Source organism: Salmo trutta, chromosome 25, assembly GCF_901001165.1.
Source record: "Salmo trutta chromosome 25, fSalTru1.1, whole genome shotgun sequence".
NCBI classification, from domain to species: domain Eukaryota; kingdom Metazoa; phylum Chordata; class Actinopteri; order Salmoniformes; family Salmonidae; genus Salmo; species Salmo trutta.
In genome coordinates, this window is record NC_042981.1 from 21,069,708 (window position 1) to 21,094,152 (window position 24,445).

Consider the following 24,445-nt stretch of genomic DNA (forward strand, 5'->3'; position numbering starts at 1 on the left):
ACAAATGAGTACAATCTGAGCAGAACTATAGATTTGCAGTTAATGGTGCTGAATAAGGTAAGTCAACGCTATTGTTGAGGAACTACTCAAACTTTTATAAGGAATACAGACGATTAAACCATAGCTACTGGACCTGAATTATTTTCTTGTTCGTAGTTTTGTTTGTGCATTTAAATCAACGCAGATCAGCAGATGTAGCTAGAGATTCCTACACACTTGACGCTCTTTCGACAGGAAGTGAAGCAAGTTAGCTGGCTTAGTCTGATTTTGGCATGATGCAGGTTAAACTTCAAACAAACGACACTTTCTTTTATATTGGACATATATATCACCTATTATCACTGATGGCCGCTTTGGATATGCACAATTTACAAATGGGCTCATTTGGTTTTGGCGGACATCAATAAGGTAACGGTGCTAATATCAGCTAGCTAGTTATTTACAGGGATTTTGTTAGGTGACGCCTGGAGAGAAGAGCCCGTTTTGACGCCGACGACGTTCGTTAGCTATGCTAGTCTGCGTGCTAATTAGCTAGTGTACTTACTAGTTTGTAGCTAGCTAGGTAACGTTACGTAGCCACCCGTTTCGGTTGTTTTGGAAGCTTCTCTGTTTTATAACAGTATTGGTAACCCAAGTAACGTGTTGCTTGAACTGAAGCTAGCTTGTTGGCTAACGTTGATGGGGGTCAATGAGCTAGCCAAGTTAGCTAACTAAATTAGCAAGCCTAGTTAGCCAGCTAGCTAACTTGCTAATTTAGCTATAGCTAACGTCATCTAGCTAGCTAACGTCAAAGAAGATGCTGATATCTGATAGACTGTCCGTCTCTACCATCTAACCTGTATTAAACATTGTAATAGAATGTTTGGTATTAGCAAAAGTCGTTGATCTCTTTGTAACAAGCAAAATCTGGAGCTCACTGCATTGTCAAAAATCAATGTTGATCTGTTATTCCAGTGTAATGAAAGTGTCCTACTGATAACTTTCGGATGGAGAACCAGTGCCATCGGAAAGGTACAGAGTTATCGCAGCACATTCTGAAATCACTGACTCACTTGTCTGCCTTGCACCAAGAAGTCAGATGCTCCCTGTTTAGCTAGCTAGCTACGTGGATTAACGCTACCAATAAACTAATATCTCGAGGACAGATTCAATTTTGCGAGAATTTTACTTCTGTGTAACCGAGACTACAAATAAATGTTTTTTAAAGGCCATATGTTTAATGTGAATTGACCGTACATACATACCCCAACCAGAAACCATGGATTACAGGCAGCAGCCGCACTGAGCTGAATTTTAGAGCTGCCGCTTTCAAGGAGCGGGACTCTAACCCGGAACCTTATAAGAAATCCCGCTATGCCCTCCGACGAACCATCACAGGCAAAGCATCAACACAGAACTAAGATCAAATCGTACTACACCGGCTCTGACGCTCGTGGCAGGGCTTGCAAACCATTACAGACTACAAGGGGAAGCACAGCCGAGAGCTGCCCAGTGACACGAGCCTACCAGACGAACTAAACTACTTCTATGCTGCTTCGAGGCAAATGACACTGAAACATGCATGAAAGCACCAGCTGTTCTGGAAGACTGTGTGGTCACGCTCTCCTTAGCAGATGTGAGTAAGACCTTTTAAACAGGTCAACATTCACAAGGCCTCAGGGCCAGACAGATTACCAGGACGTGTACTGCGAGCATGCGCTGACCAACTGGCAAGTGTCTTCACTGACATTTTCAACCTCTCCCTGTCCGAGTCTGCTTAAAACATGTAGGTATTACAGACCGCCATAGTCCCTGTGCCCAAGAACACTAAGGTAACCTGCCTAAATGACTACCGACCCATAGCACTCACATCTGTAGCCATGAAGTGCCTTGAAAGGCTGGTCATGGCTCACCTCAATACCATCATCCCAGAAACCTTAGACCTACTCCAATTTGCATACCACCCAAACAGATCCACAGATGATGCAATCTCCATTGCACTCCACACTGCCATTTCCCACCTGGACAAAAGGAACACCTATGTGAGAATGCTATTCATTGACTACAGCTCAGCGTTCAACACCATAGTGCCCTCAAAGCTCATCAATAAGCTAAGGACCCTGGGACTAAACACCTCCCTCTGCAACTGGATCCTGGACTTCCTGACAGGCCGCCCCCAGGTGGTAAGGGTAGGTAACAACACATCCGCCACGCTGATCCTCAACACAGGGGCCCCTCGGGTGCGTGCTCAGTCCCCTCCTGTACTCCCTGTTGACTCATGACTGCATGGCCAGGCACGACTCCAACACCATCATTCAATTTGCCAATGACACAACAATGGTAGGCCTGATCACCGACAACGGCGAGACAGCCTTTAGGGAGAAGGTCAGAGACCTGGCCGTGTGGTGCCAGGACAACAACCTCCCCCTCAACGTGATCAAGACAAAGGAGATGGTTGTGGACTACAGGAAAAATAGGTCAGAGTACGCCCCCATTCTCATCGACAGGGCTGCAGTGGAGCAGGTTGAGAGCTTCAAGTTCCTTGGCATCCACATCACCAACAAACTAACATGGTCCAAGCACACATGAAGAGGGCACAACAAAACCTATTCCCCCTCTGGAGACTGAAAGGATTTGGCATGGGTCCTCAGATCCTCAAAAGGTTCTACAGCTGCACCATCGAGAGCATCCTGACTGGTTGCATCACTGCCTGGTATGGCAACTGCTCGGCCTCCGACCGCAAGGCACTACAGCGGGTAGTGCGAACGGCCCAGTACATCACTGGGGCCAAGCTTTCTGCCATCCAGGACCTCTATATCAGGCGGTGTCAGAGGAAGGCCCTAAAAATTGTCAAAGACTCCAGCCACCCTAGTCATAGACTGTTCTCTCTGCTACCGCAAGGCAAGTGGTACCGGAGCACCAAGTCTAGGTCCAAGAGGCTTCTAAACAGCTTCTACCCCCAAGCCATAAGGCTCCTGAACATCTAGTCAAATGGCTACCCAGACTATTTGCAGTGCCCCCCCACCCCGTCTTTACTCCACTGCTACTCTCTGTTGTCATCTATGCATAGTCACTTTAATAACTCTACCTACATGTACATACTACCTCAAAAAACCGGTGCCCCCGCACATTGACTCTGTATTGGTTTTTCACTACTGCTCTTTAATTACTTGTTACTTTTATCTCTTAATCATATCTGTATTTTTTTAAACTACGTTGTTGGTTAAGGGCTCATAAGTAAGCTTTTCACTGTAAGTTATACATGTTGTATTCGGCGCATGTGACTAATAACATTTGATTTGGTTACGTCTTCCAATTGTCACTGGTGGTCAGGGATTGCAGGCTTTTGTTCCAGCCAAGCAGACTACACAACTCAATCAGTTTATCAATGTTGATCATTAAAAGCCTGCACACCCTGTAGCTTTCCAGGACCCAAGTTGGTGATTCAGCATAACATACTATTTTGCTTATATTGGGATTTCACATTTATCAATAAGTTAGGCTATGTTTGTCTGGAAAATGTTATCTGGAATTAGCTGGAAAATGTGTGTTATAATTTATTCTTTAATAACAATTTGTCTCTTTCTCTTTTCGCATGGATACATGTATCCAACGTATGGATGGCCTCATATCCACTCAATTTTTGACGGTCAAAGTTTAGAGAGACAGCAGGGCACATATTTCTGCATCAAAGAAGGACTCTTTGCCAACGGACTTTGAAACATGCCCTTGCCATTTGGCTTAAAACTCAAAAGAACGCGAAGGTATACAGTCTCAAGCAAGAGCTGTCTGGTCACTCGCATTCAGCTACTCAATAGTGAATTTGTTGAGTTTACGCTTTCTGTGGAGAGCACCGGCCAGGAATGTTTGGAGGCAGTTGCACAGAGACTGGAGTTAAGAGAGGTATGTATGCTCAAGCAAAACAACTAAAACACTGATTGTTGTCCTTTGTGTTTTGTGATTACTCATCTCAAGTGGGTGGCCTTTCAGGCTAAAGTTAGGCTATCATAGCCTATGAGCTGTTCTGCGACATACCTGATTGCTTTATAATGACAGGACTATCAGACACCTAGAACGTATACTATTGTCTTGAGGGTATGGAAAGAATAATTAGTTTCAGCCAAAAGCATTCCACATGGACCGAGTCATTATTCAGTCACGTAGGTATAGTAGTGGTGATACACTGTGCAAAACATGCACAGGTCAAGTGGACACAACTCTGCTAGGGACACACAGGGGACACACCCATGCTGTGATTCAGTATGCATCAGAATCTGACTCGGATGGCTTCTCCATTCGTTTGGATTTTGTCCAAACTGTGAAGCCTAGACTAGAGGATAACCTTGCTTGTCCATAAATCCCTTTTTTTAAATAATAATATACACATACCGTTGAAAAGTTTGGGGTCACTTAGAAATGTCCTTGTTTTTGAACAAAGAACTTTCTTCTGAAACTCATCAGTCTATTCTTGTTCTGAGAAATGAAGGCTATTCCATGCGAGAAATCGCCAAGAAACTGAAGATCTCATACAACGCTGTGTACTACTCCCTTCACAGAACAGCGCAAACGGGCTCTAACCAGAATAGAGAGAGTGGGAGGCCCCAGTGCACAACTGAGCAAGAGGACAAGTACATTAGAGTGTCTAGTTTGAGAAACAGACACCTCACAAGTCCTCAACTGGCAGCTTCATTAAATAGTACCCGCAAAACACCAGTCTCAACGTCAACAGTGAAGAGACGACTCCGAGATGTTGGCCTTCTAGGCAGAGTTGCAAAGAAAAAGCCATATCTCAGACTTGCCAATAAAAATAAAAAATTAAGACGGGCAAAAGAACACAGATACTGGACAGAGGAACTCTGCCTAGAAGGCCAGCATCCCGGAGTCGCCTCTTCACTTGACGTTGAGACTGGTGTTTTGCGGGTACTATTTAATGAAGCTGCCAGTTGAGGACTTGTGAGGTGTCTGTTTCTCAAACTAGACACTCTAATGTACTTGTCCTCTTGCTCAGTTGTGCACTGGGGCCTCCCACTCTCTCTATTCTGGTTAGAGACAGTTTGCGCTGTTCTGTGAAGGGAGTAGTACACAGCGTTGTATGAGATCTTCAGTTTCTTGGCAATTTCTCGCATGGAATAGCCTTCATTTCTCAGAACAAGAATAGACTGATGAGTTTCAGAAGAAAGTTCTCTGTTTCTGGCCATTTTGAAACTGTAATCGAACCCACAAATGCTGATGCTCCAGATACTCAACTAGTCTAAAGAAGGCCAGTTTTTATTGCTTCTTTAATCAGAACAACAGTTTTCAGCTGTGCTGACATAATTGCAAAAGGGTTTTCTAATGATCAATTAGCCTTTTTAAAATGAAAAACTTGGATTAACTAACACAACATGCCATTGGAACACGATGTAGATATTCCATTAAATATCTACCGTTTCCAGCTACAATAGTCATTTACAACATTTAACAATGTCTACACTGTATTTCTGTTCAATTTGATGTTGTTATTTTAATGGACAAAAAATGGCTTTTCTTTCAAAAACAAGGAAATGTCTAAGTGAGCCAAAACTTTTGAACGGGTGTGTGTGTGTGTGTGTGTGTGTGTATGACAGCTGAATTGCGTATTACAAAAGCACATAACAAGCTACAACACATACAACGTAAGTTAGTGGATTGAGGACTTGAAGTGGTCATGCCGATGGCATTGAGAGTGGAGGAACTTCGGGCATGGATGGTCACGCAGGACCATTAGTCAGTGAGCAGTCAGATCAACAGAAAGACTATAGGACAGGGCACTGAAATAAACCTATGGCCACACGGTTGCAGTGTGCAATCACACTGTGAGCCTTGTAGGTCAACTCCAGATCCACTGTTCATTGTGTGATGCACACTGCTCCACTCCAGCAGACATTCACAAGACTGGACAGGGAGTGGCAGCAACACAGCAGCCTGCACCTTTCCTTTGGGCTTGTGGGTCAAGTTGAATGTTTCAGATGAGTAAAAGCTATGTGTACTAGTATCGGCATGTTTATGAGGAAGGAAGCACAAACATGTTAAGTCTTCTATAATTTAGCATAGGAAATGCAAGGTAAGCTATTGTCATTGTAAACCAGAATATACCATATTACTTTCATGTAAAGATTTCACATTCCCCTCATCTTTCAAAAAGAGTCTGCTTCCTGTTTCCCCCATTAACGCCCCACATTTCCTTTTCTCCCCACATCAGATAACGTACTTCAGCCTGTGGTACTTCAACAAGCAGAATCAGCAGCGATGGATTGACCTGGAGAAGCCCCTGAAGAAGCAGCTGGACAAGTACGGCCTGGTGCCCACTGTCTACTTCGGGGTGGTCTTCTACGTGCCCACCGTGGGCCAGCTGCAGCAGGAGATCACCAGGTCAGATATACGCTTAACACAGAGGGACATTAGATACTCACTCAGGCTGCTTCTCCGGGCTAAAACTAGACACTCTCACAGGCCAAAACGTTGTCTCCTTCATCTATTCCCTGGTTAACTCTAAGCCACATAGTTCCCACCATATTTATTTATTTTATTTATCCATTCCTATTGGATCAGTCAAAGGTAGTGAATGAGGGGAGAAGGGAATGGAATGCATGTGTCCTACATGCCAGAGGATTTGTCATACTCAGTACCTTAGCAGAGAATTCCAATATTGCCTTAGTTACTCCTCAGTATCATCTTAGTAATGCGTACTGAGCAACTCAGTCCAGGACTATAGGTTTTTCTGTGTGTGGTCACCCACCACAGTATGACATCACATTTCTAACTGGCCGTTTGAATGGAGGGGTCAAACCAAGTCATGTTTGTCATCTGTTCCCACCTTGAGATTAACCAACTTTCTCTACCTCTCTACAGATATCAGTATTACCTCCAGTTAAAGAAGGATGTTCTGGAAGGCAGAATCCCTTGCTCCATAGAACAAGCCATCCGTTTGGCTGGCTTGGCAGTGCAAGGTATACATGTGAATACGTAACACCGGCTGTGAATGTGAAACTCAGTACACTCTAATCTACTGATAGAAGACTGAGGATCACCACCTGTTCAAACTGTGGTGACAGGTCAGGTCCTGCCATAAGCAGCCACAGCAGGTGTTTTTGCACCACACTCACACACACTGCTGTCATGGCCTGTTGTAAATTCCACACCTCATGTTTTATTGATCCTGAGGCTGTTGACGGTGCATCAGGAGTGATGTCGTTAAGCGTATGGTCTCAAGGATCATTACTGAATCTCGACTCGGGACTCGTCGGGTGTCTCATCATTGGATTTCAAAGCGTACCTAGGGAAAATGGGAATTTTAAACCTGAATATTTTCAGTTGGTATTCAAGAGAACATAATTGTTGTTTCATTGTACTTGTGAAATACAATTTTCTATTATCCTAACCTTGTTTCTATAAAAGCCTGGTAAAGCACTTTATTTTGGCTTTATTGAGCTTTTCACAAGTCTGTTAATGTAGGACACTGTATATAGATTCTTTCTATTGTGTTATTGACTGTACGTTTGTTTATTCCATGTGTAACTCTGTGTTGTTTGTGTCGCACTGCTTTGCTTTATCTTGGCCAGGTCGCAGTTGTAAATGAGAACTTGTTCTCAACTGGCCTACCTGGTTAAATAAAGGTGAAATACACTTGAATAAAAGGAACCTTACCAAGCCCATACCAACCAATAAACTGGCCTCCAATAAACTGGTCTCCAGCTTGACATTTCCGGGCTCACACATTTTCCCAGCCAGAAGAATCTCAAACTCTACTGGCAAAGTTAAATCAGGCAGTGCAAGTTACTGGCCTGGGTGTTAACATAGCACAGCAACTGAGATCACTTACTAGTGCAACCCAGGTCCAAACTTCTGCTGCCCAACTGGCATAGCAAGCTAGAATAAAATATCCCATTAATACTGAACGTTTTGAGAAACCTCAAGAATTTGCTGACTTAAAAATGCAAGGTTTCCTTTTGGTTTTTGCTTGGAAAATGAATTATTTTTACCTAGCTGCTGAGATTAGGGCTGGTGGGGGCCTGGCCGGCAGGGCCGTAGCTGTTTAGCTAGCATGGCTAATGCCTGGCATACTCAACATAGTTGTGAACATAGCTGGTGGGCACACTGAGATTGCTGGTAACGTTGGACCACTCCGGTTTCAGATGCTAAAGCAATCCCAAACGGGTTTCCTGCTTTTCTCAAATTAGCCCGCTTTGTCATTGTATACTGCATCCTCTGAAAAAGCATCACGCCATTCTGAAAATCCATGCACGCTTTCAGTCTGCCTTGCACTAATTGCAGAAATAGACACATTACGGACTTTGACCTATTTAAAGAAAAGCTATCTGGTTTTTAAGTCAGGTTTTCACTTCTGTTCACTTCTAGGAAAATATTTACTGTACTGTTATTTACATGTATTCATCCAGTCTACAAAAAATATGATTGTATTTGATTATTTTGTGTGTTTCAGCTGACTTTGGAGACTTCAATCGTTATGATTCGCAGGAGTTTCTTCAGAAGTTTGTGCTGTTTCCTATCGTAAGCAGTTTTATTTATTTTTGACTTTGCAGCTCAAAGTTAATGATTTACGTCATGTGTTCATGAATGCACAATGTAATCTGTGTTTCCCCATCTCTTTACAGGGATGGATCCAGGATGAAAGAGTACTGGAAGAGGCCACTCACAAGGTGGCTCTGCTTTACCAGAACTACAGGTGAGAAACCTTCAGATGTTCATCTGCCTGATTTTTTTTTTTCCATCCGTGGAAAAGAAGACATGCCTTTCATTCTCCACACAACCCCCCCTTCATATCTCCTGAGGCTGACATACACAGTGCCTTTAATTGTTTCCAGGTTCCATACATGCATTGGGCAGTCCATGGTGCATCTCTCTTATCTGTCCCCAGTTAGCAGGCCCGCCAGGGTTCCTCAGCTGTTATTTCCAGTCAGGTAGATGGATGAAAAGGCCCGAGCTGGGGCTGGCCTGGCACTAAGCCTGCTCACTCGTCCAGTCCAAGGCCAGCTGGTTTTCATCCCCCCATCCCTTCATCCCAACCTGCCGGTTTCCAGCCTTCTGCTCATCCCCCATATGGGCTGTCTGGATAGATGGATAGCTGGAAAGAGCTGTTTAGATTCATACCTTGGCCCTGGCTACAGGGGAGGTAGGTGTCAGTGGGTTCTGAAGGTGAGCGGTGAGGAGTTGACACTTGCCTTGTTGGTCTGTATGAAATGGTTTCACTGCTTTGTGTGTCAAACGAGGTGTGGTGAGACAGATGAACTGAATATGGAGGTGATGGGGGATAGAACATAGCAGCAGCTGATCATGCTGGTTGTTGAACTAGACTGACACCGGTTCAGTTTGCTGAGATGAAAGGTGTGAATATGCCATCAATTATTTTTCAGAATGTGACCAAGGTGTGTCTTTGTACTCTCTGTTTGTGCTGGTAAATGGATGCTGGTGTCTCCGTGTCTGCCTGCGTTGGAAATGTATATGGTTTATGTTAACTTCTATTGCCATGTGTATGTTTCTCTCAGGGGGTTGCCTGCACCAGAGGCTGAGGTGTTGTACATGCAGGAGGTGGAGAAGATGGAGGGCTATGGCCAGGAGAGTACCCCAGCCAAGGTGAACAACTACACCAAACTACAGTACCTGCTCCCCCAAAGCCTCACTGTACTACTCCATTGATATATATAATACAATTTGTCATATGCACCGAATACAGCAGGTGTAGACTTTACCATGAAATGCTTACTTACGAGCCCTTTCCCAACAATGCAGAGTTAAAAAGAATGAAAAATTGGCTAAATAAAAAAGGAAGTTGTAACACAATAAAATACGATAACGAGGCAAGGAGTACCATTACCAAGTCAATGTGCAGGGGTATGAGGTAATATGTACAGTACCAGTCAAAAGTTTGGACACCTACTCATTACAGGGTTTTTCTTTATTTTTACTATTTTCTACATTGCAGAATAATAGTGAAGACATCAAAAGTATGAAATAACACATATGGAATCATGTAACCAAAAAAGTGTTACATCAAAATGTATTTTATATTTCAGGTTCTTCAAAGTAGCCACCCTTTTCCCTGATGACAGCGTTGCACACTCTTGGCATTCTCTCAACCAGCTTCATGAGGTAGTCACCTGGAATGCATTTCAATTAACAGGTGTGCCATGTTTTAAAAGTTAATTTGTGGAATTTCTTTCCTTAATGCGTTTGAGACAAAAAGTTGTGTTGTGACAAGGTAGGGGTGGTATACAGAAGATTTGCTAAAAGACCAAGTCCATATTATGGCAAGAACAGCTCAAATAAGCAAAGAGAAACAACAGTCCATCATTACTTTAAATCAGTCAATCCAGAAAATGTCAATAACTTAGAAAGTTTCTTCAAGTGCAGTCGCAAAAACCATCAAGCACTACGATGAAACTGGCTCTCATGAGGACCACCATAGGAAAGGAAGACCCAGAGTTACCTCTGCTGCAGAGGACAAGTTCATTAGAGTTATCGGCACCTCAGATTTCAGCCCAAATAAATGCGAGTAACAGACACATCAATATCAACTGTTCAGATGAGACTGCGTGAATCAGGCCTTCATGGTCGAATTGCTGCAAATAAACCACTACTAAAGGACACCAATAAGAAGAGACTTGCTTGGGCCAAGAAACACGAGCAATGGGCATTAGACAGGTGGAAATCTGTCCTTTGGTCTGATGAATCCAAATCTGAGATTTTTGGTTCCAACCGCCATGTCTTTGTGAGACGCAGAGTAGGTGAACGGAAACATGGAGGTGTGGGGGTCCTTTGCTGTTGACACTGTCAGTGATTTATTTAGAATTCAAGGCACACAACCAACATGGCTACCACAGCATTCTGCAGCAATACGCCATCCCATCTGGTTTGCGCTTAGTGGGACTATCATTTGTTTTTCAAAGGTACAATTACCCAAACACACCTCCAGGCTGTGTATTGGCTATTTGACCAAGAATGAGAGTGATTGAGTGCTGCATCAGATTACCTGGCTTCCACAAATACCTGACCTTAACCCAATTGAGATGGTTTGGAATGAGTTGGACCACAGAGTGAAGGAAAGCAGACAACAAGTGCTCAGCATATGTGGGAACTCCTTCAACACTGTTGAAAAGCATTCCTCATGAAGCTGGTTGAGAGAATGCCAAGAGTGCACAAAGCTGCCATTAAGGCAAAAGGTGAGTACTTTGAAGAATCTCAAATTCTGTAGTAACTTCTTTGGTTACTACATGATTCCATATGTGTTATTTCAAATTTTGATGTCTTCACTATTATTATACAATGTAGAAAATAGTAAAAATAAAGAAAAACCCTTGAATGAGTAGGTGTGTCCAAACTTTTGACTGGTACTGTATGTAGATAGGGGTAAAAGTGACTGGGCAATCAGGATTGATAATATTATAATGTAATTTTTAAAATGTAACCTTTATTTAACTAGACAAGTCAGTGTGTGTGTGTGTGTGGGTAGTGTGCAAAAATAAAAAGTGGGGTCAATGCAAATGGTCCGGGTAGCTACTTGAGTATCTATTCAGCAGTTATGGCGTAGGGATAGAAGTTTTTCAGGAGCCTTTGCGTCCCAGACTTGGTCCCAGGCGTGCCGGTACCGCTTGCCGTGCGGTAGCAGAGAGAACAGTCTATGACTTGGGTGGCTGGAGTCATTGATAATTATAAGGGCCTTCCTCTGACGGCGCCTGGTATAGAAGTCCTGGATGGCAGGAAGCTCGGCCCCTGTGATGTACTGGGCCATATGCACTACCCTCTGTAGCGCCTTACGGTCAGGTGCCGAGAAGTTGCCATACCAGGCCAGTGATGCAACCGATCAGGATAATCTCAATGGTGCAGCTGTAGAACGTTTTGAGGATCTGGGGACCAATGCCAAATCTTTTCAGTCCCCTGATGGGGAAAAGGTGTTGTCATGACCTCTTCACAACTGTGTTGGTGTGTGTGAACCATGATAGGTCCTTAGTGATGTGGACACCAAGGAACTTGAAGATCTCGACCTGCTCGACGTGAATGGGGGCATGCTCTGCCCTCCGTTTCCTGTCGTCCACGATCAGCTCCTTTTGTCTTGCTGACGTTGAGGGAGTCTCACTGCCATAGGTCTCTGACCTCTTCCCTATAGGCTGTCTCATCGTCGTCATTGATCTCCAGTTCTAATGATTTTCTGTCAATACCTCTATTTGAACTGGATCAAGGAACAAATAATTTTTCAGTTAAAAAAGCAGCAGATTCTGGTGCTGATATTTTGGAATATATTCATAAAAGGATAAATGTAGACCATCCAGCACACACAGAACAAACAGGGCTCTGTGAGGTCCCCATTTTTCATTTGCTATCTTCAATTTAATCTTCTTTTCTATTTCCATTCCCACAGGACAGCCAAGGCACTGATATCCTCCTTGGGGCCTGCCTGGACGGCATCTTTGTCAAGCACAAAAACGGCAGGCCACCCCTTGTATTCAAGTAAGGCTGAAAATAATTGTTTATTTTTAAGCATAATTACATTTTTACATTTTTGACGCTAATACCCCAGTCCTGCAGTATGATCTGCCTCTAAATATGAGCTGTCTGAATGAATCATGTCTGGTATTTGTGTGTCTGAAGCCTGTAGCAATGACTGCATATTGAGTCTGGTTCAGTCCACAGCTAGCTAGCTACTATTCTTAGATGGCGTGCAGGTCTCTTACTATTTTCAGATGTGATGTTCAATAAATAGGGCCAGGGGGGTTCCTGACCATGTGACCTGGCAAGGAGAAACTAGGCCTCAGGTCACATGATCAGGAAAACCTCCTGACATTCTATCATTGTTTCCCAACTCCTGTATCCCCAACAACACATGTTTTTGTTGTAGGCCCTGAAAAACTCACCTGATTCAACTCATTGGAGGTTGATTATTAGTTGACAATTTGAATCATGTTTGCTGTTGGGGGTAATTGAGTTGGGAAAGACTAATCTATATAATAACTGAAACCTTCAATTTTACCAAGAGGAAGTCTCATTTTGTGTAGAATATCCTAGTCTAAATGCTACTAGCAGTGTTGAATGTAGACACTTCTCTTACTATTGAATCATATGGTTTCTATTTACGTCACTACCCTCCCACAGTCCAGTTCTAAATGTGACCACTGCCATGCCACTGCCTCATGCTCTCGCCCCTCTCTGTTTTTAATTGGCTGTGTAGGTGGAATGAAATTAACAACATGACTCACAATAAGTCCTTCTTTGCCCTGGAGCTGGCCAACAAAGAGGAGAGCGTGCAGTTCCAGACCGTGAGTCTCAAACCACTGCCACCACCACACACTGCAATGATCCTCTTCCCTTTAAACACATGGTCCTTTAATCACACAGTGCATGCTGTGGGAATGTGTATTGACTTTTCAAGGTAAACACGCATGTATGTGTGCTTGTATGGTGGTAACTAAGTCCCATGCCGCTGGCTGGGAGTTTGCAGTTTGTTAGCAGTTGATGTTATTCTTTATTAACACAGACCCCAAAGCAAATCAGGGGGAGGAAAATCAATTTATTTGAGGACAGATAATAGATGTTATGCTGGGAGGTAGATGGTCATTCTCCCCTGTCCTCAGTGATGCTCTCTAGTGATTCTCTCCTGTGATTATCTCTCCAGAACATAGGATCTAGTTTTATAACCCAGCCCTAGCCTGTGGTTGACCAATTTAGAAGTCCTTGCAGTACAACTGGGCCAATGGCCAAATAACAAGTATCCTATTTCAGACTCACTGTATAGACAAATTCCTCCCATGTCTCTGACCCATTGATAAATAATTCCCTATTACAGAAAAACCACTATTTCCATTGATTGTTCATTCTATTGACTTCTCGTCCTCATGACCTCTTGTACTCTGTCTCTGCGTTGCGTATTTCTCTTTGAAATATTCATAGAAGTTGTATTTGGGTTGGTGAATAAGTAGTGGACCACCACAGTGTACTGATTGTCTTAAATTGTAAATGCTTTCTTTCCCCTCTACAGGAAGACATGGAAACCTCCAAATATGTGTGCCGGATGTGTCTGGCCAGGCACAAGTTTTACAAGATTAACAAGAGCAGCCTGTAAGTGTGTCTCTCTCTTAATGAGTCTAGCCCAGTTCCTGTGTATGTGGAACTCTCTTTGCGTGTGTGTGCTCTCCTCATTCCTGTCCCCTCTTCTCTCCAGAGAGGAGTCTGACCCCCATTCGCCTTCTGAGGGCTCCCAGGAGTCCATTCTCACTCTCTCCATTCCTCTCTTTCCTTTTCTGCCTTTTAACAACTCTGTCCGCAGCCACCCGCCTACAGTACAGGTCTCCTCCCCTAAAAACCATCCAGAGCCTCCAAAATACCCTAGCTGCATTTAAATGACGTGCACCAATAATAACCAATCATCTCCTCACCACTTTTGAAACATTTTGTGTTTGGGCGAGGAAAGATGATGTATGTAACAGAAAAACGTGAGAAAAGGAGTTCTCTCCTGGATACTGCTCCTGTCTTTCATTGTGATGAAGGGAGATTTCATTTAACAGAGAAGAGTTGATCTGAGCAATTCAGCCGAGTCCCTTTCAACTTCAAAGAAAGGCTTTTTTGTTTTTTCTACCTGTTTGTTTCATTGTTGTTTTTATGTTCCTGTTCTCAGCCAAACCCAGCCTACTGCTGTGAAACCAGTGCAACGGCGATCCTCCACCAGGATGTCTCTGGTATCCCGACAGTGAAACACAAACACACATATGCTTTCTCTCTAAAACACACGCTCGCCCTCTGATCTATGGCCTGTGAAATGCAGCACATGACAAACGTCAGAGTCCCTGGCCAGTGCTTCAGCACACTATTAGATTTGTGTGTAATTCCAATCTGTTGGGCTGCATTAAGATCATGTCTGTAGTAACTGAATGCTGTTGTTTGATCCCTCTCTGTGCAGCCTAAGCCCCCGGCCTACATGATGCCCCTGCCACAGATGCCCTACAATGGCCACTTCACTGAGCCTTACACATCCTCACAAGGTACTTATAGAGTCTGACCTCACCAAGATCACTGGTGTTTCACCCAAATTGAATCTTTATTTGAGCTTAGTCATGCAACAATGCTTTGATTGTTGGATTATTTGAATGGGTATGTCCATCCTAATACTGTAGTTCTAACATGACCTTTTGTCTTATCTCTCTCCTATCTCTCAGACAACCTGTACATGAACAGTCAGCACGGCTACTACTACCACTCCCAGACCAGCCTGGACCGCTTACCACTCGAGTACGGCAACAGTGGCGGTGGGAACGGGCAGCTGCGTAACGGCAGCGTGTACAGCGCCCACAGCACCAGCTCCCTCACCAACCCCCAGCACTACATGCAGCCCTCGCCCATGTCCTCCAACCCCTCCATCACAGGAAGTGACATCACCCGGCCCGACTACGTGCCCTCGCACCGCCACAGCGCTCTCATCCCCCCCTCCTACCGCGCCACCCCGGACTACAATACAGTCATGAGGCAGAAGAACCAGGGAGGAGGGATGGTGCACGCCCACGAGCACCGCCAGAGCCTCTCCATGAGGAACCTGAACATTGGGAACTCGTACGCCTACAGCAGACCCGACCCCCTGGTCTACAGCCAGCCGGAGATCAGAGGAGAGCATGGTGGAGGAGGAGTGCACCACCACTACCCTTTTCACCTCAACGCCAGCTTCCACAGCCCCTCGCCATACCCCTACCCCACGGAGAGGAGGCCGGTGGTGGGGGCGGTCAGTGTGCCCGAGCTGACCAACGTCCAGCTGCAGCAGGCGCAGGAGTACCCTGCGGCCAACATCATGAGGACCCAGGTGTACCGCCCTCCACCCCCCTACTCATACGGTGCCCACCCGCGGCCCGCTAACAGCACGCCAGACCTGTCTCACCACCTGTACGTAAGCAGCAGCAACCCGGACTTGATTACCACGCGGCGCGTGCACCACTCTGTCCAGACCTTCCAGGAGGACAGCCTGCCTGTAGCCCACTCCCTGCAGGAGGTATCTGAACCCCTGTTCATGGCTGGACCCCCACAACACCACCCCCACCAGCAAAACGCACACAAACGCAACTCCATCGAGATCGCCAGCCTGGCTTACAGCCTGGAGGGAATGAGGGTCAAGGACACCCCCCTTCTGGCCCCGCATGGACCCTCCTCAAGCTCCCAGCTCAACGTATTCCTGGAGCGGACCAAGTCAGAGGACGGGGGAGAGGGGAAGGAGCACGTGCACTACGGCCACAAGAAGTCCCTGTCGGACGCCACCATGTTAGTGCACAGCAGTGAGGAGGAGGAGTTTGAGGATGAGACCGGACGCCACACCCCCCAATCCCACGATGCACTATTGTCTGGGTCTGACCCGCAGCAGCTTCTAACTAATCTGGGCCAGATTCCCCTGGAGCCCCCGCCCGCATATCCCATTGTCTCCCCCCTTGACCCTGTCTTGTCTGGCCTACCGGCCTATCAGATGCACACACTGATCCAGGAGGCGGAGCCGGTGTACCTGTTGGCGCATGGGCAGCCTATCAGGATGGTTCCCTCTGTGTCTGACGGTGACATCAGTGGGCAGAACAAACAGAAGGCCAAGAAGGACTTCATCAAGAAGAGGCCCGTGTCAGACGTCCCTGCTGGGAAGAAACCCATCGATGGCCTGCCTCCTGCCGTGAGACTTGCACCCTCTCTTCCCGCCATAGTAGTCTTTGTTCCATCATAGTAGCTCCAGTTTCTGCTGCCTCACTCGCTGTAAAACATGTCTGTGTTTTTAGTGTAGTTTTTTAAAAGTACATTTAATTACAATATTTGACTAGAGGTGTCGGTGTGTATTTCATAGTTCAAGGAACAGCTGTTACCCAATCTTCATGTCATGGAGACTCTTCTTAATTTCTTTGTCAGTTAAGATCATTTTTTCCTCATAGCTAAGATGTCTGACATTTGAATGATCTTATCATTTACACCACAATGTCACACAACACGTAGTGGAATGTCCCAAAGGCCATTTCAACCAATATCAAACGCTCTCTGTTGGTCAGGTGACAGGAATGTGGCTGGCGACCGCATTAGCTGGTCCGGTAGCATTCCAAGGAAAGGCAGAACCAGGCTGTCGTTTCTGTCCTTCCCACTCATCTCCCTCTCTGACACTCAACTTCACTCACTCTCTCCCTGTCCTCTGTAACACCAGGGCATGAAGAAGCGGGCTGAGCTGAAGAAGATGGGTCCTCTGAAGGTGGCAGCCCTCAATGGCCTGACCCTGTCCAGGCTGCCACTGCACGAAGGGGGCAAGGACGAGCCTGAGACGTCCTCCAACGACGAGAGGGTAGGCACTGGCATTGCTCTAGACTGGTGTTGTCCCTTTAACACTGTTTACTGAATGGGGTTTCTTTTATGCTTCGTTTTAGGAGGAACCTCTTCAACACCTCTTGTCTGTTTTGGTTTGCAGCTAGAGAGACTGGTTTTGTAACCACCTATGCGCATAGGCACTGTAGTATTTTACATGAACAGTATTATAGAGAAGGTTTGCTCTAGGGGTGGATACTGTAATGTTTTCTGTAGAATCTAGACATTGATACTGCTTTACATTTGCAGAGTTTAGGCATGTTGTTTAAATGGATTTGATTGCCAAACAGAATATCATGCAGACAGAGTAATGTTTTATCCAAATGTTATTGTCTTGCATCTATTGCAGAACATAAGACTTAGTTAATGGAGCTCAAAACAGTACGTTATTTAAAACAGAACAAAAAGATGTTGAATGGTAGTGATGTAATAGAACAGTTCTACCAGGATAATATTGTCCTACTTTTTATATCGGTTTTAGTTGAAAGTCCTGAATGTGTTAGTTGGTGCACCATTTGTTTGTTCAATCCGAATTCAGATGCTACGCTGTTTCCAGCTATTGTTAACTCAAAATGACACAACGACTAGGTTCCAGTTTAACAACGTTTACTTCACCGTATTACCACTACATAGTCGCCATCACACTCCAGGCCAGGTCCATCTCCAGTGACACTTCTTCACAGGCGTACTAATCAGAGTGATAGCACCGTAATAACAGCAATGTAGGGGAACTTAACAGCTATCAGGAAAATGTACTTTATTTCTTGCAGAGTTACTCACAACACTGTAGCATTTCAATCATTTTATACCTACCGGAACAATTCCAGGTCTCTGTCATTAACCCTTGTCTGTGTGTCTCAGTGTAAGGTGCTGGAGCAGCGTATGGAGCAGGGCATGGTGTTCCAGGAGTACGAGCAGGTGGCCAAGCGGAGTCCGGCAGGCGACTGCAGCATCGCCCAGCTTCCCGAGAGTGGCGAGAGGAACCGCTTCCAGGACGTGCTGCCCTACGACGACACGCGTGTGGAGCTGGTGCCCACCAAGGAGAACAACACTGGCTACATCAACGCCTCACACATCAGGGTAATGGACACACTAATACCCTTTTCACAGTACCATGCCGACCCGAACCCTACCATGCTGGCTTGGATATTTTCTCCCCGCATTGTTTTTTCCTGCATGGTTCCAGCATTTTATGGTGGATGCGTAACTAGTCCAGAGTAGTATGGCTTTGCTCGGCTCCATAGTGCGAACCAACCCAGTGAACCGACAGTGATAGCTAGAAACACAGACCTTCAGGTAACTGCCAAAATAAAGGAAACGCCAACATAAAGTGTCTTAACTTTTTAAGGTATAGGGGGCAGTATTTTCATTTTCGGATGAAAAGCGTGCCCAGTGTAAACTGCCTAATACTCGAGCCCAGAGTCAAATATTTGCATATTATTAGTAGATTTGGATAGAAAACACTCTGAAGTTTCTAAAACTGTTTGAATGATGTCTGTGAGTATAACAGAACTCATATGGCAGGCAAAAACCTGAGAAAAATCCAACCAGGAAGTGGGAAATGTGAGAATTGTAGTTCTTCTTTTGAATCCCTATCGAAACTACAGTGTCTGTGGGGTCACGTTGCACTTACTAAGGCTTCCATTGGCTGTCAACAGCCTTTAGAAACATGTTTCATCCTTATATTACTGGGCAGAAAATAGGAGCTCAGTCAATGAGTGGACTGCCTGGGACCAGTGAGTTGTTTACTGCGTGGGCACGTTTGGCGCACCGCTCCTTCTTTTTCCTCTGTAATGAATACGCTATTGTCCGGTTGGAATATTATTGACGTTTTATGTTAAAAAGACCCTAAGGATTGATTGTAAACAACGTTTGACATGTTTCTACGACCGGTAATGGAACTATTTGACTTTTCGTGTCTGGATTTACACTCGCGCGTTATGCCTTTGGATAGTGATCTGAACGCACGAACAAAACGCAGGTATTTGGACATAAATATGGAGTATTTCGAACAAAAAGAACAATTCTTGTGGAAGTAGGAGTCCTGGGAGTGCATTCTGACGAAGATCAGCAAAGGTAAGAGAATATTTATAATACTAATTCTGAGTTTAGTTGACCCCAGAACTTGGCAGGTATCTGTATAGCCTGCTTTGATGGCTGAGCTATGTACTCAGAATATTGAAAAATGTGCTTTCTCCGTAAAGCTATTTTAAAATCTGACACAGCGGTTGCATTAAGGAGAAGTATATCTATAATTCTTTCAATAACTGTTGTAAATTCTATCAACGTTTATGATGAGTATTTTTGTAAATTGATGTGCACATTCACCGGACGTTTTTGGTGGGAATACATTTTCTGAACATCACGCGCCAATGTAAAATGGGGTTTTTGGATATAAATATGAACTTTATTGAGCAAAACATACATGTATTGTGTAACATGAAGTCCTATGAGTGCCATCTGATGAAGATCATCAAAGGTAAGTGAATATTTTAGCTGTATTTTTGGTTTTTGTGATGCATGTCCTTGCTTGGAAAATGGCTGTGTGGTTTTTCTTGTGAAGTTTATGTCCTAACATAATCAAATTTTATGCTTTCACTGTAAAGCCTTTTTGAAATCGGACAATGTGGTTACATTAACGAGAAGTTTATCTTTAAAATAGTGGGAAATAGTTGATTATTTGAGAAAATGAAATTATGAGATTTCTGCTGTTTTGTATTTCGCGCCCTGATATTTCACTGGCTGTTGATAGTGTGTACCGCGGCTGGGATGCTAGCGTCCCACGTAGCCCATAGAAGTTAACAGGGCGTTTGGCCACCAAGAGCCAGAACAGCTTCAATGCTCCTTGGATGGGGGCATTGTCATCCTATGGGGGCATAGTCATGGTAGCCAAAATAATGGCCTGCCCAGTATTTTTTTTATACACGACCCTAAGCATGATGGGATGTTAATTGCTTAATTAACTCAGGAACCACACCTGTATGGAAGCACCTGCTTTCAATATACTGTGTATCCCTTATTTACTTGTGTTTCCATTATTTCGGAAGTTACCTGTACATACACCATACATTTATGAATGTCTTTGCTCTAGTGCAGTGTTTCCCAGGTTAGGGTTAACTTCCCAGAAATGCCTCCTCTCCGCTTCCTAAAAATGTTCTTCATTCCAGATGACTGCTGATGGCTTAGGACTTTATGCAGTCATTGTTTCTTTGATAAGCATTTTTAAATAGTGAGTCAGGATGTTTTCAGCACTTTTATTTATATGACTGATCAACAAAAATGTCAGGTTCTCTCTTCAGCAGACATATATAGTGAGCAATATGTTTGGAACATCAAATCCCAATAAAATCAGTGTTGAATTGCAATACATATAGAATTGTTAGCAGTGTAATACAGTGAGGGAAAAAAGGTATTTGATCCCCTGCTGATTTTGTACGTTTGCCCACTGACAAAGAAATGATCAGTCTATAATTTTAATGGTAGGTTTATTTGAACAGTGAGAGACAGAATACCAACAAAAAAAATCCAGAAAAACACATGTCAAAAATGTTAGAAATTGATTTGCATTTTAATGAGGGAAATAAATATTTGACCCCCTCTCAATCAGAAAGATTTCTGGCTCCCAGGTGTCTTTTATACAGGTAATGAGCTGAGATTAGCAGCACACTCTTAAAGGGAGTGCTCCTAATCTCAGTTTGTTACCTGTATAAAAGACACCTGTTCACAGAAGCAATCAATCAATCAGATTCCAAACTCTCCACCATGGCCAAGACCAAAGAGCTCTCCAAGGATGTCAGGGACAAGATTGTAGACCTACACAAGGCTGGAATGGGCTACAAGACCATCGCCAAGCAGCTTGGTGAGAAGGTGACAACAGTTGGTGTGATTATTCGCAAATGGAAGAAACACAAAAGAACTGTCAATCGCCCTCGGCCTGGGGCTCCATGCAAGATCTCAACTCGTGGAGTTGCAATGATCATGACAACGGTGAGGAATCAGCCCAGAACTACACGGGAGGATCTTGTCAATGATCTCAATGATCTCAAGGCAGCTGGGACCATAGTCACCAAGCAAGACCAAAATGGAGCTCTTTGGCATCAACTCAACTTGCCGTGTTTAGAGGAGGAGGAATGCTGCCTATGACCCCAAGAGCACCATCCCCACCGTCAAACATGGAGGTGGAAACATTATGCTTTGGGGGTGTTTTTCTGCTAAGGGGACAGGACAACTTCACCGCATCAAAGGGACGATTGACGGGACCATGTACTGTCAAATCTTGGGTGAAAACCTCCTTCCCTCAGCCAGGGCATTGAAAATGGGTCGTGGATAGGTATTCCAACATGACAATGACCCAAAACACACGGCCAAGGCAACAAAGGAGTGGCTCAAGAAGAAGCACATTAAGGTCCTGGAGTGGCCTAGCCAGTCTCCAGACCTTAATCCCATAGAAAATCTGTGGAGGGAGCTGAAGGTTCGAGTTGCCAAACGTCAGCCTCGAAACCTTAATGACTTGGAAAAGATCTGCAAAGAGGAGTGGGACAAAATCCCTTCTGAGATGTGTGCAAACCTAGTGGCCAACTACAAGAAACGTCTGACCTCTGTGATTGCCAACAAGGGTTTTGCCACCAAGTACTAAGTCATGTTTTGCAGAGGGGTCAAATACTTATTTCCCTCACTGTACGTATCCGCACCTAAGTATCGTGCTAATATCGTATTGTGAGTGGCATGCAATGAATGACATGTTTCTGTATTTCAATTTCAATACATTTACTAAAATGTATACAAACATGTTATTACTTTGTCATTTTGGGGAATTGTGTGTAGATGGGTGAGATTATTAGATTTTTTATCCATTTTGAATTCAGGCTGAAGGCACTGAAGGCACTGTAAATGCTTTTACAGTGGTTGAGGTCACTAATAACTATATCTCTCCTCTGGCGTTTCCTAGATCACGGTGGGCGGAGACGAGTGGAGGTACATCGCTTCCCAAGGCCCTCTCTCCAACACCTGTCAGGACTTCTGGCAAATGGTGTGGGAGCAGGGTGTGGCCATCATTGCCATGGTTACAGCTGAAGAGGTGTGTGTGTGTGTTACACTGGACTTTATTATGTTTGTATGTCCATGGTGTGTTACTGTTATTGCATGACCTCAGATCTAGGATACTGCCCTGTAAGCAATAACATTACCCTTTGACCCTGGCAAACCTTTGGCCTCTAACCCCTTTGCAGGAGGGTGGCAGGGAGAAGAGTTTCCGCTACTGGCCACGGCTCGGCTTCCGCCACAACACAGTGACGTACGGACGCTTTAAGATCACCACACGCTTCAGGACGGACTCAGGCTGCTACGCCACCACAGGCCTGAAGATAAAACACCTGCTGACGGGCCAGGAGCACACTGTGTGGCACCTGCAGTACACAGACTGGCCCGACCACGGCTGCCCTGAGGACTTCAAGGGCTTCCTCTGTGAGTGGATCAGTTGGAGTAAAGTGTATTCAAACCAGGAAGTCCATTTAAGAAATCTCTATTCCAAGGGAGAGCAGGTCAAGAAGGCAGTTCCAGTCAAAGTTAAATGAGTGTTCAGTGATAAATTGAGATTTTGTTGTAAAAGTCTATTTTTATTTAGTTTGGTTAATAGAATCAATCATTCTCTTATTTCAATGTTTTCCCCAGCGTACCTGGAGGAGATCCAGTCAGTGAGGAGACACACCAACAGCACCAGCGACCCAAAGAACACCAACCTGCCTGTGCTGGTCCACTGTAGTGCTGGAGTGGGCCGCTCCGGGGTGGTCATCCTCTCTGAGGTCATGATCGCCTGTCTAGAACATAACGAGGTAAACACCTAACTAACGTCTACATGTATATTACCATTACATTACTGGGCTATGTAGAAGGCCTAAAAATGAATAATGTCACCAGGATCGAACCCTAGTCTATTCCATCAGGAATGTAGGTAGGCATTGATCACTTCTCACCACAGTTTAGATCAATAACCAATCCAATAACATACTCCTTTTGTAAACCCCTGTCTGTGGCCTGTTTCCACCTCTTTCCTCCAGATGCTGGACATCCCGACCGTTCTCAACATGCTCCGGCAGCAGCGTATGATGATGGTGCAGACCATCTCACAATACAGCTTCATTTACAAAGTTCTAATCCAGTTCCTCCGCAACTCCAGGCTTATCTAAGTGCAAACCTCAGCCCCACTCAAACATTTGTTTCGGGGCACGTGGTACCAATATTCTCCAAGTTTCCTCAATGCTCATGCCAAACTTTAGTGCGTTGGAGCAACTGTGGCCTCTGGCTCCAAAAAGGGCGGTGCTATCAGATGGCCCTTTTACAAAGTATTAATGGAGGCGAGACTGCAACCTGAGGAAAGGATCACAGGACTGTGTGTGTCCCACTTAAACAGTATTATTGAGATTTCACTGTGGAGTTTTTACACTAAACGATTACAGACATGAAACGCAGCACTTTTTCAGTACAGTACCTAGCAATATATAGTGAAACCATGTTGAAGTTGCAATTAGAATCTAAGTCTGATTTTTGCATATCAATATAATTACAGATACTTTTTTGTTGTTGATTTTTTCCGATGTGCACGCTGGATGATGTTTTTTACAATGAAGGACTTGACTAATGTTTTGATTTAGAATGAACTTAAAATCACTCTGATTATGTTGGACTGCTGTTGTCTGCTTGACTGTGGAAGATGACAATGGTTACTTTTAAAACAAAATCTATCTTTGGTGCAGTGCACTTGCATCTGAGAAGTGTTGCCATGTTCCCCCTATGGTGGTTTAGGATTTCTCCTTTGCTCTTCTATTTGACCTAGTAATAGGCCTAACACTAAGACCATTATTTTGATTCACAAGAGGAGTTCATTTTATGATGTTACCCACATGGTACCAAAAACCCCACTTTGGGGAAACCTGGGTCTTTGTAACCAAAGAGCTGTAGTCATTCAATAGCCACACACGTTGAGTTTTTCAGGTGTCCACCAAATAATATTTACTGTTAAATACATATAACTTATGAAGTTGTCAGGTAAGCTTTATTATCTAAATATGATAAATCATTAGAATAACTTTGTTTACATATCGGGAATTTTTTTATTCTTTTAACATACACACAC

At 44.3% G+C, this 24,445-nt stretch overlaps 1 protein-coding gene across 3 annotated transcripts; it reads left to right on the top strand.

Moving 5' to 3' along the window:
* The first annotated feature begins 96 nt into the window (after positions 1–96).
* LOC115162152 (tyrosine-protein phosphatase non-receptor type 21) lies at positions 97–23,995 on the top strand. 3 transcript variants are annotated; one of them, XM_029713177.1, is made up of 20 exons: positions 97–408; positions 955–1,011; positions 3,641–3,882; positions 6,200–6,369; positions 6,850–6,947; positions 8,441–8,508; positions 8,613–8,683; positions 9,504–9,591; positions 12,374–12,462; positions 13,181–13,268; positions 13,988–14,067; positions 14,624–14,684; positions 14,906–14,987; positions 15,162–16,642; positions 17,159–17,293; positions 18,175–18,393; positions 22,262–22,390; positions 22,542–22,776; positions 22,984–23,144; positions 23,370–23,995. In XM_029713177.1, the coding sequence occupies exons 3-20, from the start codon at positions 3,703–3,705 to the stop codon at positions 23,496–23,498; spliced, it is 3,564 nt and encodes a 1,187-aa protein (XP_029569037.1). In that variant the 5' UTR covers positions 97–408; positions 955–1,011; positions 3,641–3,702; the 3' UTR covers positions 23,499–23,995. The 3 variants fall into 3 exon arrangements, with proteins under 3 accessions (XP_029569037.1, XP_029569034.1, XP_029569035.1); XM_029713174.1 differs by lacking the exon at positions 955–1,011 and having other exon boundaries at positions 3,636–3,882; XM_029713175.1 differs by lacking the exon at positions 955–1,011.
* The last annotated feature ends 450 nt before the right edge of the window (positions 23,996–24,445 follow it).